General features: G+C 38.4%; 1 protein-coding gene across 29 annotated transcripts in view; it reads right to left on the reverse strand.

Moving 5' to 3' along the window:
• Nucleotides 1-15,024, reverse strand: part of dlg2 (discs, large homolog 2 (Drosophila)) — a 262,869-nt gene that overhangs the window by 28,087 nt on the left and 219,758 nt on the right. For all 29 annotated transcript variants that reach the window (XM_085797009.1, XM_085797003.1, XM_085797020.1 and 26 more), the window contains 2 exons: nt 7,401-7,557; nt 751-853 (listed from right to left, as the gene is read on the reverse strand). In XM_085797009.1, the coding sequence (XP_085653135.1) occupies nt 751-853; nt 7,401-7,557 (260 nt within the window). The remainder of the gene's footprint in view (nt 1-750; nt 854-7,400; nt 7,558-15,024) is intronic.

The following is a 15,024-nucleotide window of genomic DNA, read 5'->3' on the forward strand; positions in this document are numbered from 1 at the left end:
CTATGTCTGATTATTTGTACTGTTTTATTGTTTGTGCTCCATACCACTAACATGGTCGTGAGAAAATAAAGTAAAGTGTAAAAAAGTGTAAAAATATCCAAACAACCAAACAAACAGACACTGAAAATGAGAGGAGACTTTGCATTTGTGCAGGTACTGTACTGTAGCATCTGTCATGACAACTACTGAGCACCTTTCTCACTGTGGGTTGAACCTCGGGAGGAATTTAAATCAATTAATGTTTCTCATGCTACATAAAATAAATCCCACCTCCGCTGCTCTGGTGCAGCTGTCACAACACGGAGGAAAACCGTCTCTTATAATGCACGTGGCTAACAAATCGAACGAATGAAAAGATTTTGAACATGAAATCAATAGGAAAAGGATGAGCTTCCTGTCAGCGAGAGGTTTCTCTGTGGGTATCGCTTTAGTCTCATGTGGGCCTTGCTTAGTTTTTTTTTTGCTTGTCTTTTGTCCAGTGAAGCGTGAATCGGCCAAGTTTTGTCATTTTTTTGTTCTGTGTGAAAAAATTCTTCTGACAGTCAAGTCGTCACGATGCGTGGGAAGAGAACTGTGTGAAGCCTTTATTGTGAAAGTTCTCTGTGATGCTTTTATTGTGACAGTTCAAGAGAACTCAAAAGACTTGGAAAGAGCGAAATAAATAGTGACGCGTAAATAAAGTTGTCACCGAAATATGAGATGAGCCGTCGTGACTTGGCCTGATTAGAATAAACGGTGTTGTTGACTCACCCTCCGGTCTGTACTGGGCGATGATGGTCACCACCTGTCCTGCTCCTTTCAGCGCCGCCGCTGCTTGTTCGTGCGTCGCTCCTCGTAGGTCGATGCCATTTACCTGTTTTGAAAAAAGGGGAAATTCACTGGATTATTATTATACTGTATCCTTTTTCATGTGACAACTTTTCACCCAAACCTGCAGCTGTGTTAAAACAAGATTTCCTCCACCTACAGTACTAAATTATGCTCTGACAAGAAAACTAAATCCAAAACCAAAAACTGTGATTCTATGTTTCATAGATCATGAGATATTGCAACTAGTTTTAAAGGGATAGTTCAATATTTTGTCAAATTGGCCCATTGCTATAATCTCTATAGTCGTAGCAGTAGGTTTGTTACCTTTATTGAATTGAATTGAATTGAATTCCTTTATTGTCATTCATACCAAGGTATAAACAAAATTGAAATGCAAACCTCCATGTGGTTAAAAACATCAATGAAGATAAAAAAAGAAAGACACACAATCAACAACAATAAGACAATAAAATTCAATATTGCACAGTCTCTAAAGTGCAGCTTTAATTGTCGGTGCAAGCTATTTTTAGAACGGCGGAGCAGAGCCGCGAGCTGCTCAGAGCTACGCTACGGAGGCTCATGGGATTTCTTGGTTTCCCTCATTAAAACTCATCAAATACACAATCCAACAACTCCACAACGCTCTGGTGGACAAGTTGTGACCTGCACATTCACCACGCTATGAGATAATAACACAACGTTACCAGACAGAGTTGTTTTAGAGGGAAATTCATGCAAAACCACTGATGCGTGTTCTTGTCCATTTCCCTCTAAAACAACTCTGTCTGGTAACGTTGTGTTATTATCTCATAGCGTGGTGAATGTGCAGGTCACAACTTGTCCACCAGAGCTTGCACCAACAATTAAAGGTACAGTAACGAACCTACTGCTATGACTATAGGGATTATGGCAATAGGCCAATTTGCCAAAATGCTGAATTATCCCTTTAAGGTGGCCATCTTGCATGTCACCTTCAATACAACATTTCACATAGCTGTTATGACAAAAACAACACTTAGAAAAATGAAATGTGAGACCCATAAAAGACCAAAATGAATTAATTTAGATAATTATGTGCTCATATCGGACATATCGGCACAATACCTGGAAGCCATCTTGAAATATGAAATATATATCCAGCGCCTTTTCCCCCCAAAAAGTCCCTTATTTCCCTTACTATATCCGTATTTGTGTCAAATTTCAACCCTAACCCTAACAACTCTCGTCCTTTTAGTGGAAGATCGTTTCAAACCAATGTTCACATTTTTTTTACCCCCAAATGTTTATAGATGTGATGCATCTGGATTCAGTTTAATTTGCATGTTTATGGATCGTTTTCTCCACAGTTTTCATTAAAATCCTCACATTATCATGAGAACTCCCACATCCAGACACACACAAACTCACATTTAAAAATGAAATCATCTCAGAGCATATTTTGTTTATTCCTACTCCAAACAAGTTCATCTAGCCTGCTTTTGATTTATTTCTTTTGTGGTTCATACTGTATGTAAAGAGGTCGTTTGGAGTAGGTTTGGAGTAGGAATAAACAAAATATAGATAGATAAAGATGTCTATCTATCTATATTTTGTTTATTCCTACTCCGAACAAGTTCATCTAGCCTTCTTTTGATTTATTTCCTTTGTGGTTCATATGTAAAGAGGTTCAACAATCCAACGGTGGAACTTATTGCTTTCGGATCGGAGGATCTTGGCCTCCTTCCAGTTCATTATATGAGTTCCCTTGCACAGTTAGTTTCTCAGATTGCTAATTCGCCCTCAACACCCACAAGAATAAAGAGCACGTCACAGGAACATCACGTGACGACTCTGAAGAAGACTGCAGCGCCAATAAGGTGCATTTAAAAAAAAGGTAAAATGCAGCCTTTATATGTGAACTCCAAAGGAAATAGTTTATTCCTAACAGGTATGGCAAGCGGATTTAACATTTAAACCTTATTGGTGCTGCAGTCTTCTTCAGAGTCGTCGTCACGTGATGTTCCTGTGACGTGCTCTTTATTCTTGTGGGTGTTGAGGGCGAATTAGCAATCTGAGAAACTAACTGTGCAAGGGAACTCATATAATGAACTGGAAGGAGGCCAAGATCCTCTGATCTGAAGCAATAAGTTCCACCGTTGGATTGTTGAGGATTGTTGAACCTCTTTACATATGAACCACAAAAGAAAAGGGACATGTAGATATCTTTAATTGAGGTGAATTAAAGATATCTTGAACTGGAATTATGACTAGTCAGAATCAAATTGTAGATATCTCAAACTGGTATTAGTACTAGTCGTAATTCAGTTACAGATATCTGTAATTCACATAGCGGATATCTGCAACTGAATTGTAGATATCTGTAATGACAAACCCCATACACATGAACGGCAAAAGTGACGTAATTTGTCCTATACGAAGAATGTAGTTGTGGATATCTGAAATGTTCTTTTTGACGAGGCAAAACTGAATTACAGATATCTTGAATAAAAAATCCAACTATTCAAAATGTAGTTACGACTAGTCAGAAAGACGTTGTTGATATCTACAATGTTAATTCCGGATCGTCAAACTTAGCTTTTAAATGTTAAATCCGCTTGCCATACCTGTTAAAAATAAACTTTTTCCTTAGGAGATCACATATACCGTAAAGGCTGCATTTTACCTTTTTTTTAATGCGCCTTATTGGCGCTGCAGTCTTCTTCCGAATCGTCGTCATGTGATGTTCCTATGACGTGCTCTTTATTCTTGTGGGTGTTGAGAGCGAATTAACAATCTGAGATACTAACTGTGCAAGGGAACTCATATAATGAACTGGAAGGAGGCCAAGATCCTCTGATCTGAAGCAATAAGTTCCACCGTTGGATTGTTGAACCTCTTTACATATGAACCACAAAAGAAAAGGGACATAGATATCTTTAATTGAGGTGAATTAAAGATATCTTGAACTGGAATTATGACTAGTCAGAATCAAATTGTAGATATCTCAAACTGGTATTAGTACTAGTCGTAATTCAGTTACAGATCTCTGTAATTCACATAGTGGATATCCGCAACTGAATTGTAGATATCTGTAATGACAAACCCCATACACATGAATGGCAAAAGTGACGTCATTTGTCCTATAGGAAGAACGTAGTTGTAGATATCTGAAATGTCCTTTTTGACTAGAGGCAAAACTGAATTACAGATATCTACAACACATATCCAGTCTGGCTTATAAATGTTAAAATGGCTTGCCATAAAACAGGTTCTGTGTTGTTCTTCTTCAGTGTCCGTCGTGCAACGGGACAATGTCAAAAGACCGACGACTCCTAAATGTGTAGGTGCAAAAAAAAAAAAAAAAAAAAGGAGCCACACACAGAGGATGAGAAGAAACGTGTGGAGACTGAGGAGTGTGTGTGAGCTCAGCGAGGGTGAGGTGGGGTGGGGGAAGTTATTGTTAGACTTGAAAACCAGGCCACCGTCGGACTGCTAACTGCCTGTTCTGTTCTCATCAAGGTAGACCGAGCTGCTGCTGATTGGACGCAATTTAAGATAGTGTCGTGTTGATTAGATTTTCTGTCGGATCGGGCGGCCACAGCCACACACATACACATACACATACACATACACATACACATACACATACAATCCCACACCGACAAAGACAACGAAACGAGACGGTGTATAATCTGTCGTGTTGCGCAGTGTGGGAGGCAAACGATGACAATTAGCCATAATGAGGCGGAACAATCGCTTCCCTACAGCAGCTACGGCCCACCGTGCAGCCTGTTGTTCATTATCTCAGTCAGTCAGTCAGTCATACACACACACACACACATGGATCTCTGCTGGTTTCTATGCAGCGCTTGTGAACACGGTGACCAGACAAATCAAGCTGCTGCTGCTCTACCTGTAGTAGTGGTGAAACTGTGTTGATTGATTACATGTCACACTGCAAAAACTCAAAATCTTACCAAGAATATTTGTCCTATTTCTAGTCAAAATGTCATTTCTAGTCAAAACAAATCTCATTCTACTCAAAATAAGACTCATCACCTAAAAATTAACTTGTTTTTAGATCATTTTCATTTGTTTCAAACGTATTTTCACTTGAAATAAGTAGAAAAATCTGATAGTGGAGCAAGTTTTTCTTTCTTATTACAAGCACAAAAAACTTACTTTCACTGGCAGATTTTTCTACTTATTTCAAGTGAAAATACGTTTGAAACAAATGAAAATGATCTAAAAACAAGTTGATTTTTAGGTGATGAGTCTTATTTTATGTGAAAAGAGTTTAGTTTTGACTAGAAATGAGACATTTTGACAAGAAATAAGACAAATATTCTTGGAAAGATTTTGAGTTTTTGCAGTGCAGGTCCACTGCCAGTGTTTCTCTCTGTGTAAATTCTTCACTCAGGAGGCACCAGTCCATTTATACGCCTTTAAAATGATGTCATGTGAACTGTGATGTGTCCTGCTAACATCAGTTTTGTAAATATAGGTCATTACTTCCCTTTAACAGATGGAACAAATGTCACTGACTGACCACACACACACAGACACACACACACCAACAGCTGGATGAATGCAGCCTGATCAATCATGGCCCGACATGTCAGACAGATGCTGAACGGGCGCTGCACTCGTTTTTTTTACGAGGAACTGAGTTTATTTAAAGGCTAAAAATAAGAAGAATTTCATGTTCATGTTACTATTTAATAATAATAATAACTTTATTTGTATAGCGCTTTTCATACATGGCCATGCAGCTCAAAGTGCTTTACATTTAGAGACAAGATACTGTAAGAGAAAGGGAGAAGAGGATAAATAATGAAAATAAATACATGAGAATAAAGAATACATGTCAATTATCATGAATTGAGAAGGCTGTGGTATAAAGAGCTGTGGTGCATAGACAGCAAAGGCTGCTTCTCCACTCTGTTTGTGGTTTGCTTTGGGGACAACTAGACCATTGCCATTTTTTTTTTAAATTAAAATGTCATTAAGTTGTTGTTTTTTTCATCCAATCCAATTAATTGATTCATTTACCAATAAGCCAACAGCATATATAGCAAGAGGCCACTTGTATCTTATCTTATCTAATTATCTCATCCAATTTAGTCTACATAAACATAAGTAAGATGTGTTACAGGAATAATCAGGAATACAGTAATTACTCTCCTTCATGTGATGATTTCAAAGGTGAACATTCATCACTGTATGTTAAAACTAAAGCTTCAACTGAATTGATGTTTAGAGTTAACAGGATATGAGATCCAAACCATCCAACGTGATCAGTGTGAAACAACCACAGACACACTACTACACTACACTACACTACACTACACTACTGCTGCAGGGGAAAAAACACAGGACCTGGTCTGTGTTTGGCCCTGAAACTGAATCTAGGCCAGTGTTGTATATTGTTATATTAATACACTGGGAACAGGAGTCGACCGATTTTCAAAGTGGATGTGGACTCACAGTGACAGAACGGGACTGAAACCCAGCAGCCAATCACAGTCTCTCTTTTATCAGTCTCACTTTTGATATGAACGTTATTATCACGTGTCAGGGAAGCAGATTGAATTTAAAGGGAGACACGACAGGTGAATAGGTGGAAAAAAATTAACTAACAGATATCACCATGAAACTTCCCAAGTTTATCACTTACATTAAGACAAATATTTTTTGTATTACAAGTTTTGTCAAATTTTATGTTTAAATATGTAAATGAGGCAATATCTAATGAAATATGCGCTAATTTGCATATATTTCCAGAACAGAAATCTGAACAATGGATAAAGCTACTTTCAAAATTATTGTTTTATTTTGTTGACATATTAGAGTCAGAAGTTTTTACAGAGGAGGATTTTGGATATCTCTTTTTATCACTCTGTAAATGAGAAAATACTGTCACCAGCCCTAAAAAAAATCTAATTTCGCCCTGTTTTTAGGAATAAAATGTTGTATAAATGAGGCTGTGAATGATATATCAACAATCCCCTCTGTAAAAACCTTCAGAATATAGAAAGGGATCAAAGTGGAAGGTTTGGTGTCTGTAAGTGCTGCTGAAGTGGAGATTTCTAGCTCAGAGTCTGAGTCTGAAAAACTCATTTTGAGAAAACGGCCTTTAAAGACTTGGACTGTAAAATTACATAGATTGTTAATGTAAATCGTACTTTTACGATTGGTTGCGGATACAGAGGAAACAACAATTTTTGGAGCCTACATCATTGTTCAGGAGAGAAAAAAGCTTTACAATGATACCTGACATGACATGGGTCAGACAACAAGTACAGCACAGTTTGTCACAGTAGCTGTAACTTTTGGTGAATTAAGGAGAAATCTACAGATGACAGAAGACAAAATGAAGTAAAATAACCACCTTAATGTGGATTTTCTACCATTTCTTTTGACTTTTCTGAAAGAATACATGTTGAGGAAGAAAAATAGCCCAAAATCTCATCTCTCAAATTGATCAGTGCATGAAAAAACAGTGTTTTGGCCTGTAGTGTCTTGCCTTAAAGGCTATTTAAACACAGGAGCATTAGTTCAATTTAAAGAGTATAATAGGAGTATATATAGGTGGCTTGTTGCACACTCACCGATAAGATCTGGTCGCCTCGCCGCAGCTCGCCGCTCAGGTCGGCGGGCCCCCCGGCCAGGATGAAGGAGACGAAGATTCCCTCGCCATCTTCTCCGCCCACGATATTGAAGCCGAGGCCCGTGGAGCCTTTGTGCAGCACCACCTTCCTGGGCTCCCTGTACAGACAGTTCAGATAGTACATCAGCTCGGGGGAGTCGGACGGTCTCAGCATCTTTATCTTCTTCGGTTTCCAGCAGGACGGACACACAGAAAGAGAGAGACAGTGGACAACGACGACGGTTGTTGCACGGTTGCACGGTTGCGTTGACAGAAGCCTCAGTGCTGCTTCGCTACAGAGCTACAGAGCTACAGAGCTACGGAGCTGCAGAGCTCAACGGCTGCCGTGGCTCCACAGGGGGAAGCTGCTCTACTTAGGATCACTTGTCCCCAATTCAGTTCTGACAGTGAAGAAACCTCATTGCATGCTGCTTATACTCACACACACACACACACACACACACACATATAGGCTTCCTGTCCTGTCTCCGTCTCACCCATGCACACATGCCGGGATAAACGCACAAGGACGACGTGCAGAAAAAAGATGCACAGAAGGACACGAGCTCCCTGCAGAGAACAGAATGTCACGATTATAGATTATAGATTTATTTTCTTGGTACGATTATTGTCAGAGAAATAATCACGGTGTTCAGATACGATCATCACGATTATTATGCATCCAATAAATCCAATAAATTTCAAAACACTATGAATGAATGAATGTGTAAAATCAAATATTACGTCTATATCTCTTAAAGGGATAGTTCAACATTTTGGCAAATTGGCCCATTGCCATAATCCCTATAGTCATAGCAGTAGGTTTGTTACCTTTAATTGTTGGTGCAAGGTGTTTTTAGAACGGCGGAGCAGAGCCGTGAGCTGCTCAGAGCTACGCTACGGAGGCTCATTATGGGATTTTTTGCTTTCCCTCATCAAACTCATCAAATACACAATCCAACAACTCCACAACGCTCTGGTGGACAAGTTGTGAGCTGCACATTCACCACGCTATGAGATAATAACACAACGTTACCACACAGAGTTGTTTTAGAGGGAAATACAGAGACTGTTGATGAAAAACTGTCCCTGAAGGCAACGTGCATCAGAGGTTTTGCATGAATTTCCCTCTAAAACAACTCTGTGTGGTAACGTTGTGTTATTATCTCATAGCGTGGTGAATGTGCAGGTCACAACTTGTCCACCAGAGCGTTGTGGAGTTGTTGGATTGTGTATTTGATGAGTTTGATGAGGGAAGCCAAGAAATCCCATGAGCCTCCGTAGCGTAGCTCTGAGCAGCTCACGGCTCTGCTCCGCCGTTCTAAAAACAGCTTGCACCGACAATTAAAGGTAACGAACCTACTGCTATGACTATAGGGATTATGGCAATGGGCCAATTTGCCAAAATGTTGAACTATCCCTTTAATACAGTATAGGACCAGTTATTAATCCGCCGGGGGAAGTGTTTGAAATATTTAAGTCATTAATTGTCATCTATACCAAATGTTTAAGTTTATTTTAATCATTTTTTTTTACAATACAAATGACACGCCAACACTTAAATTCCTACCAATTCAGCGTTACCTGCTTTAGGTAAATGGACCAGTGTCTGTGCATTTACCCTTTACTTTGGCGCCACATCTGCCGATACGGTTCCAACATAATCTTTTTTTTGGAAAGTGACGGTATTTAGGAATCTTTACGATCAATTAATTGTGGCGTTTAATACCGCGATTAATTGTGAAAACAAGTTTAATTGTGACATCCCTATAGTACAGACTCAAATACAGACAAACAGACTACAGAAGGATTTGCTTGTATGTTATAATATTCTGTTGTTCAGCAGTGAATAAGGACCGTCAGTCTGTGAACATGGAGAAACAATGACAGGTGTGACACCTACTAACTGTACAGGTAGTTTATCGTCTAACAGGAAGTCAAGAGGTTTCAAATTGTTGTTATTTTTTTACCCACCATATTTGTTATTAGGTGACATATTTAAAAGCAACAGCACATTGCTCTGATGACAAAGTGCTTTAACATCATGGAAAAATAGCAGTATAACGCCATCTGCTGGTCAGAACATGGACGACAGGAGCATGAAGAAGCAAAAGTCACATTGCTAATTTTTTTTTTTAGAACAAAGCTGTTGAGTGTTTGATTAATTTTTTCTTCTTTCTACAGTAAGTGTTTTATACACTGCAAAAACTCAAAATCTTACCAAGAATATTTGTCTTATTTCTAGTCAAAATGTCATTTCTAGTCAAAACAAATCTCATTATACTTAAAATAAGACTCATCATATAAAAAAGTAGCTTGTTTTTGACACTTTTTTACTTCTTTCAAGCAGATTTTCACTTGAAATAAGTAGAAAAATCTGATAGTGGAGCAAGTTTTTCTTTCTTATTACAAGCACAAAAAACTTGCTTTCACTGGCAGATTTTTCTACTTATTTCAAGTGAAAATACGTTTGAAACAAGTGACAAGAGTCTTATTTTAAGTGGAAAGAGATTAGTTTTGACATTTTGACAAGAAATAAGACAAATATTCTTGGAAAGATTTTGAGTTTTTGCAGTGTATGATGTCAACAAAGCTTCAACGGACTTTTGTTGGTGTTTTGACCTTGAAATGACCAACAATCCTGTAGAGAACATGGTGTTTCATACTAAACTGTACAATACTTAGTAGATTATTTCTCTCTGTGAAGCTCTGACCTTGAAAACAAGCCTCCAAACAACACACATTTGCATACAAATGCAGGCATTTCTAATGGAGCACAGATAACATGATCTTTGTGCTGCATCCCAGCAAGCCTACAAGTTGTGTAAACCAAAAAACGATATTCTGATCACACAGTTTTCCTGTTTGGCTGCCCTACAGAATGAATTGACATTTGTCTAAGTTATAAATAGATAAGACTCTGCTATGGGGCGGATGAAGGAATCAATCATGCAGAGAATAAAAAATGACTTAATGTGGAGAGAACTTGTATTTTTCATATGTAAAATCACACCTTGCACATTTTCAGTGAAAACCGTTATCGCAGTCTGTGATCGTTGGTTGGAAAACAAGCATCCAGAGGGTGTTTTTTTCTCTCTCGCATTTTTCAAGGACTGTTGTGTTGTGTCTCTCTGTGTTGTCATGGTTTACATGAGACACTTAATCAACCCCCTACGGTAAATGCGAGATTAATCACGGAAGATCATAAACATGAATAATACAAGCTGGAAAAACAACATTTAAGTGTGACATTTCTGCTTTATCATCATGGCCTGACATTTTCCAGCAGGTCTGTCTGTCCTGTGTTCACACAGACAAGAGACAAGGTGTACAGCTGAAGAACAGAGTCAGCAGCAAGTTAAAAAGGGGGATAATGACTCTTTGGATAAGGTTGAACAATCTGAACCATTATGAAGGTGTTGTCCTGGATTAAATTGGTTTCGTTTTGCAAGGAAATGATTAGACAAGCTCCCATGTTTGTTACTAATCTGACATCTGAGGAACAAAAAACGTTGCTTCATAGGTTTATAACACAAATGAAATGATAAAATTAAAAGCGAGTTCCTATGATAAGGAGTGAAGGTAAAATCTCAGTTGTGAATTTAAGTTATTGAACCCGACTAACTACACTATACACTGCAAAAACTCAAAATCTCTCCAAGAATATTTGTCTTATTTCTTTTCAAAATGTCTAATTTCTGGTCAGAACTAATCTCTTTCCACTTAAAATAAGACTCATCACCTAAAAATCAACTCGTTTTTAGATAATTTTCACTTGTTTCAAGCACATTTTCACTTGAAATAAGTAGAAAAATCTGCCAGTGAAAGCAAGTTTTTTATGCTTGTAATAAGAAAGAAGAACTTTGTTCCACTATCAGATTATTTCAAGTGAAAATATGCTTGAAAGAATTAAAAAGTGTCTAAAATCAAGCTGCTTTTTAATGTGATGAGTCTTATTCTAAGTAGAATTAGATTTGTTTTGACTAGAAATAAGACAAATATTCTTGGTAAGACTTTGAGTTTTTGTAGTGTATCTGCTACAGTATATATTCACTCTACACACAGTGGAGTTGAAATGTGACGGGGGAAGGAGAGATAAACAGCGCTGTACTAAAAAAGACTTGATTCACAGCCAAGACTATTATTCCTCAGCAGCGCCGTCAGAGTAAAATACGACCAGACGAGGCCATTAAGAGCAGCAGATCATGGGAACAAACAATCATTATTATACCTCAACAATAACTGGCTCTCGACTCTCTCCTCCAATTCTTCTTTGAAATGAAAAGCATCAGAAACATTTTAGAAGCAGAGGCGTTTGTTTGCATTAGATGAAAACCTCAGGAAATCGCACACCCATGCAACGATTCCTACGGTAAATACCCATTCATAACCTGTGTGCACCATAACTATTACATTACAACATCACTATGGCTGAATACTTCCTGCTCTGTGTACACACGGCAACCCTCCAAACACATATAAGCATCCATCCAAAACCTACGTCTCATATACTGATAAAAAAAACAGAATTAGAGAGGAACCGTAATCAAATATTTCTACTGGAATTAATTATCCATCCATTGTCTATATAGCCTAACTTATGGATACGGACAGGTCACCAGTCTATCACAGGGCCGACATATGAACACACTGCAAAAACGCAAAATCTTTCCAAGATTATTTGTCGTATTTCTAGTCAAAACTAAAATCTCTTTCCACTTAAAATAAGACTCATTTCCTAAAAATTAACTTGTTTTCAGGTAATTTCACTTGTTTCAAACACATTTTCAATTGAAATAAGTAGAAAAATCTGCCAGTGAAAGCAAGTTTTTTGTGCTTGTAATAAGAAACTTGCTCCACTATCAGATTTTTCTACTTATTTTAAGTGAAAATATGCTTGAAAGAAGTAAAAAAGTGTCTAAAAACAAGCTACTTTTTAATGTGACGAGTCTTATTCTAAGTAGAATTAGATTTGTTTTGACTAGAAATAAGACAAATATTCTTGGTAAGATTTTGACTTTTTGCAGTGCAGGGAGTGTGCATGTCTTTGGATGGCGGAGAACCTGGAGACACCCTAACACACAGGTACAGGGAGAACATGCAAACTCCACCAAAGTGATTGCTAACCACCAAATTATCCTTCATTACAAAACTGTATAACCTGAAAAACGCCTTTTAAGAGGTGGCTGCTCCTCTAATCGAGCGCTATAAATCTTGGCTGCTACGCCACAACAGGCACCTCAGTAAATGTGTCCAAAAACTGCACAAAGAGCTTGTAATATTCCTCCACACTGCTTGTCCGCTGCAATCCAAGTGTCCAGAAGGGATATAGTCCAGAGTTTACTCGAAAAACGACATAATTTAGGAAATTTTTACAGCCTAAACAATCCTGTACTGAATTAACCTGGGGCGTGTGAACGTCAGAGCGCATTACAAGACTGTTTAGGCTGTAAAAAATGTCCTAAATGACGTTGTTTGGAGTAAACTCTGGACTATATCCATTCAGGACACTTGGATTGCAGCGGACGAGCAGTGTGCACTGCAAAAACTCAAAATCTTACCAAGAATATTTGTCTTATTTCTAGTCAAAACAAATCTCATTATATGTAAAATCACATAAAAAGTACCTTGTTTTAAGACACTTTTTTACTTGTTTCAAGCATATTTTTACTTGAAATAATATTACAAACAAAAAAAACTGGCGGGTTTTTCTACTTATTTCAAATTAAAATGTGTTTGAAACAAGTGAAATCGTCAAAAACAAATTAATTTTTAGGTGATGAGTCTTATTTTAAGTGGAAAGAGATTAGTTTTGACTAGAAATGAGACATTTTGACAATAAATAAGACAAATATTCTTGGAAAGATTTTGAGTTTTTGCAGTGTGGAGGAATATTACAAGGTTTTTGTGCAGTTTTATGGACGTTTTTGTGCCAGGCGCCATTGACTCAAATATAAGGATTTCTTTGGACTATACTGTACGAACCGGCCTCCCGGGTCTCCAGATGCACTTTGAGGAATAAAAAACTACTCTGGAGTATTCATCAGCATGAGGGTGAGTCACTAATGAATGAATTTCATTTTTTTTGGTGAACTATTCCTTTAAAAAGCGTGTTTTTAATGTGATAATGTTTGTACAAATCAACGCGCTCTGACATGTATTCACTGACTAATGTGTTTTTTAAAGTAAAGGTCACATGTGGTTAGTCACTGGAAAGAGGTTTAAGGTCAAAGCTGGAAAGAATCAGGTTAGTAAAAGCGTCGGTCTAACTACGACAAACGTCGTGCACGCCACTTGTCACTTTGGCAGCGTGTAACACACACACAGACCACACAGCGACACATTTAGGACCAAACCAAACCAAACCAAAACCAGCAGCATGTAGGCCGACGCAGCCTCCACCTCTCTCACTCTTATCACTTCCTGTTCTCACAGCTCCACCGGGTGAGTGAGTGATTGAGTGAGTGAGAGAGGAGAGGATGAAGCTCGCACCAGCAGGGTAGATGTAAATGATAAATAAAGTACACAAAATAAATAACATCTTGAATTGTGCAAAGGTGCAGTAAGTCTGATAACTCAATTCTGTGCAGCTGTGTAGATTTGTATCAGCGTACCGGTAGTTTTCTTTTTCCTAAGTGGGTCATGATGAATAATGTGAGAGCTGCTGTTGTTATGCAATTGTTCCACTGTTACCGTAATAATCACGCAATAATATTAGTGTTACAATAATCTGTTTAAAGGGATACGCCAACATTTTTTTTTCTTCGTGTCTTGCCTCACTCCCGAGTCCATGACCAGCAGATAGACACCATCCTTTCGACTGTGCGTGCAGTAACAAGGGAGATAGAGCCGTATCGCCCGTAATTAGCTTAGCTCAAACACTGGAAATGTATGGGTAGTGTTAGCCTGCCTACACCTAAAGTCGCTAATTAGCTTAGCTCAAACGCTGGAAGTGTATAGGTAGTGTTAGCCTGCCTACACCTAAAGTCGCTAATTAGCTTAGCTCAAACGCTGGAAGTGTATAGGTAGTGTTAGCCTGCCTCCACCTAAAGTCGCTAATTAGCTTAGCTCAAACACTGGAAGTGTATGGGTAGTGTTAGCCTGCCTCCTACCCGAGCCGAAACCAGCAGTCAGAAGCTGATTTCATTTTAGCTCTAAACTCTGTAAATATATCACTTTATCAACATTTCAAACATGTTTAGGTGAGAAAGTAGCCGTTTAGATCAGCAGTGTGTCGTTAATTTGTCTAAATACCAGCTGTCTACAATTTTGTTGGGACGAATTCGGCGCTACTCAAGCTAGCCGTTGTGACCAACGCACTTCCGGTTACTTTCACAAAATATAACACCCGTTGCCCTTTACATACAGAAAACCATGACGATAGAATTTGTGCTTTTACTTTGAAACAGGAAGCTAACCTACCCTCGATGTAGCTAGCTTGAACCAAAATAAACCGTCTTTGCTTGAACCCTCCGTTTTGACCGATCTCGTCCCGTTAGCGGCATTTGACCGCTCAAGATGCCTTACCGGAGAGTTTTGTCAGCTTTGAGACGAAGATCGGCCCGCCGGTTTCCGTTTAGAGTTGC

This window comes from Trachurus japonicus, chromosome 14 (genome assembly GCF_045865225.1).
Source record: "Trachurus japonicus isolate A0001 chromosome 14, Traja_1.0".
Lineage (NCBI taxonomy): Eukaryota > Metazoa > Chordata > Actinopteri > Carangiformes > Carangidae > Trachurus > Trachurus japonicus.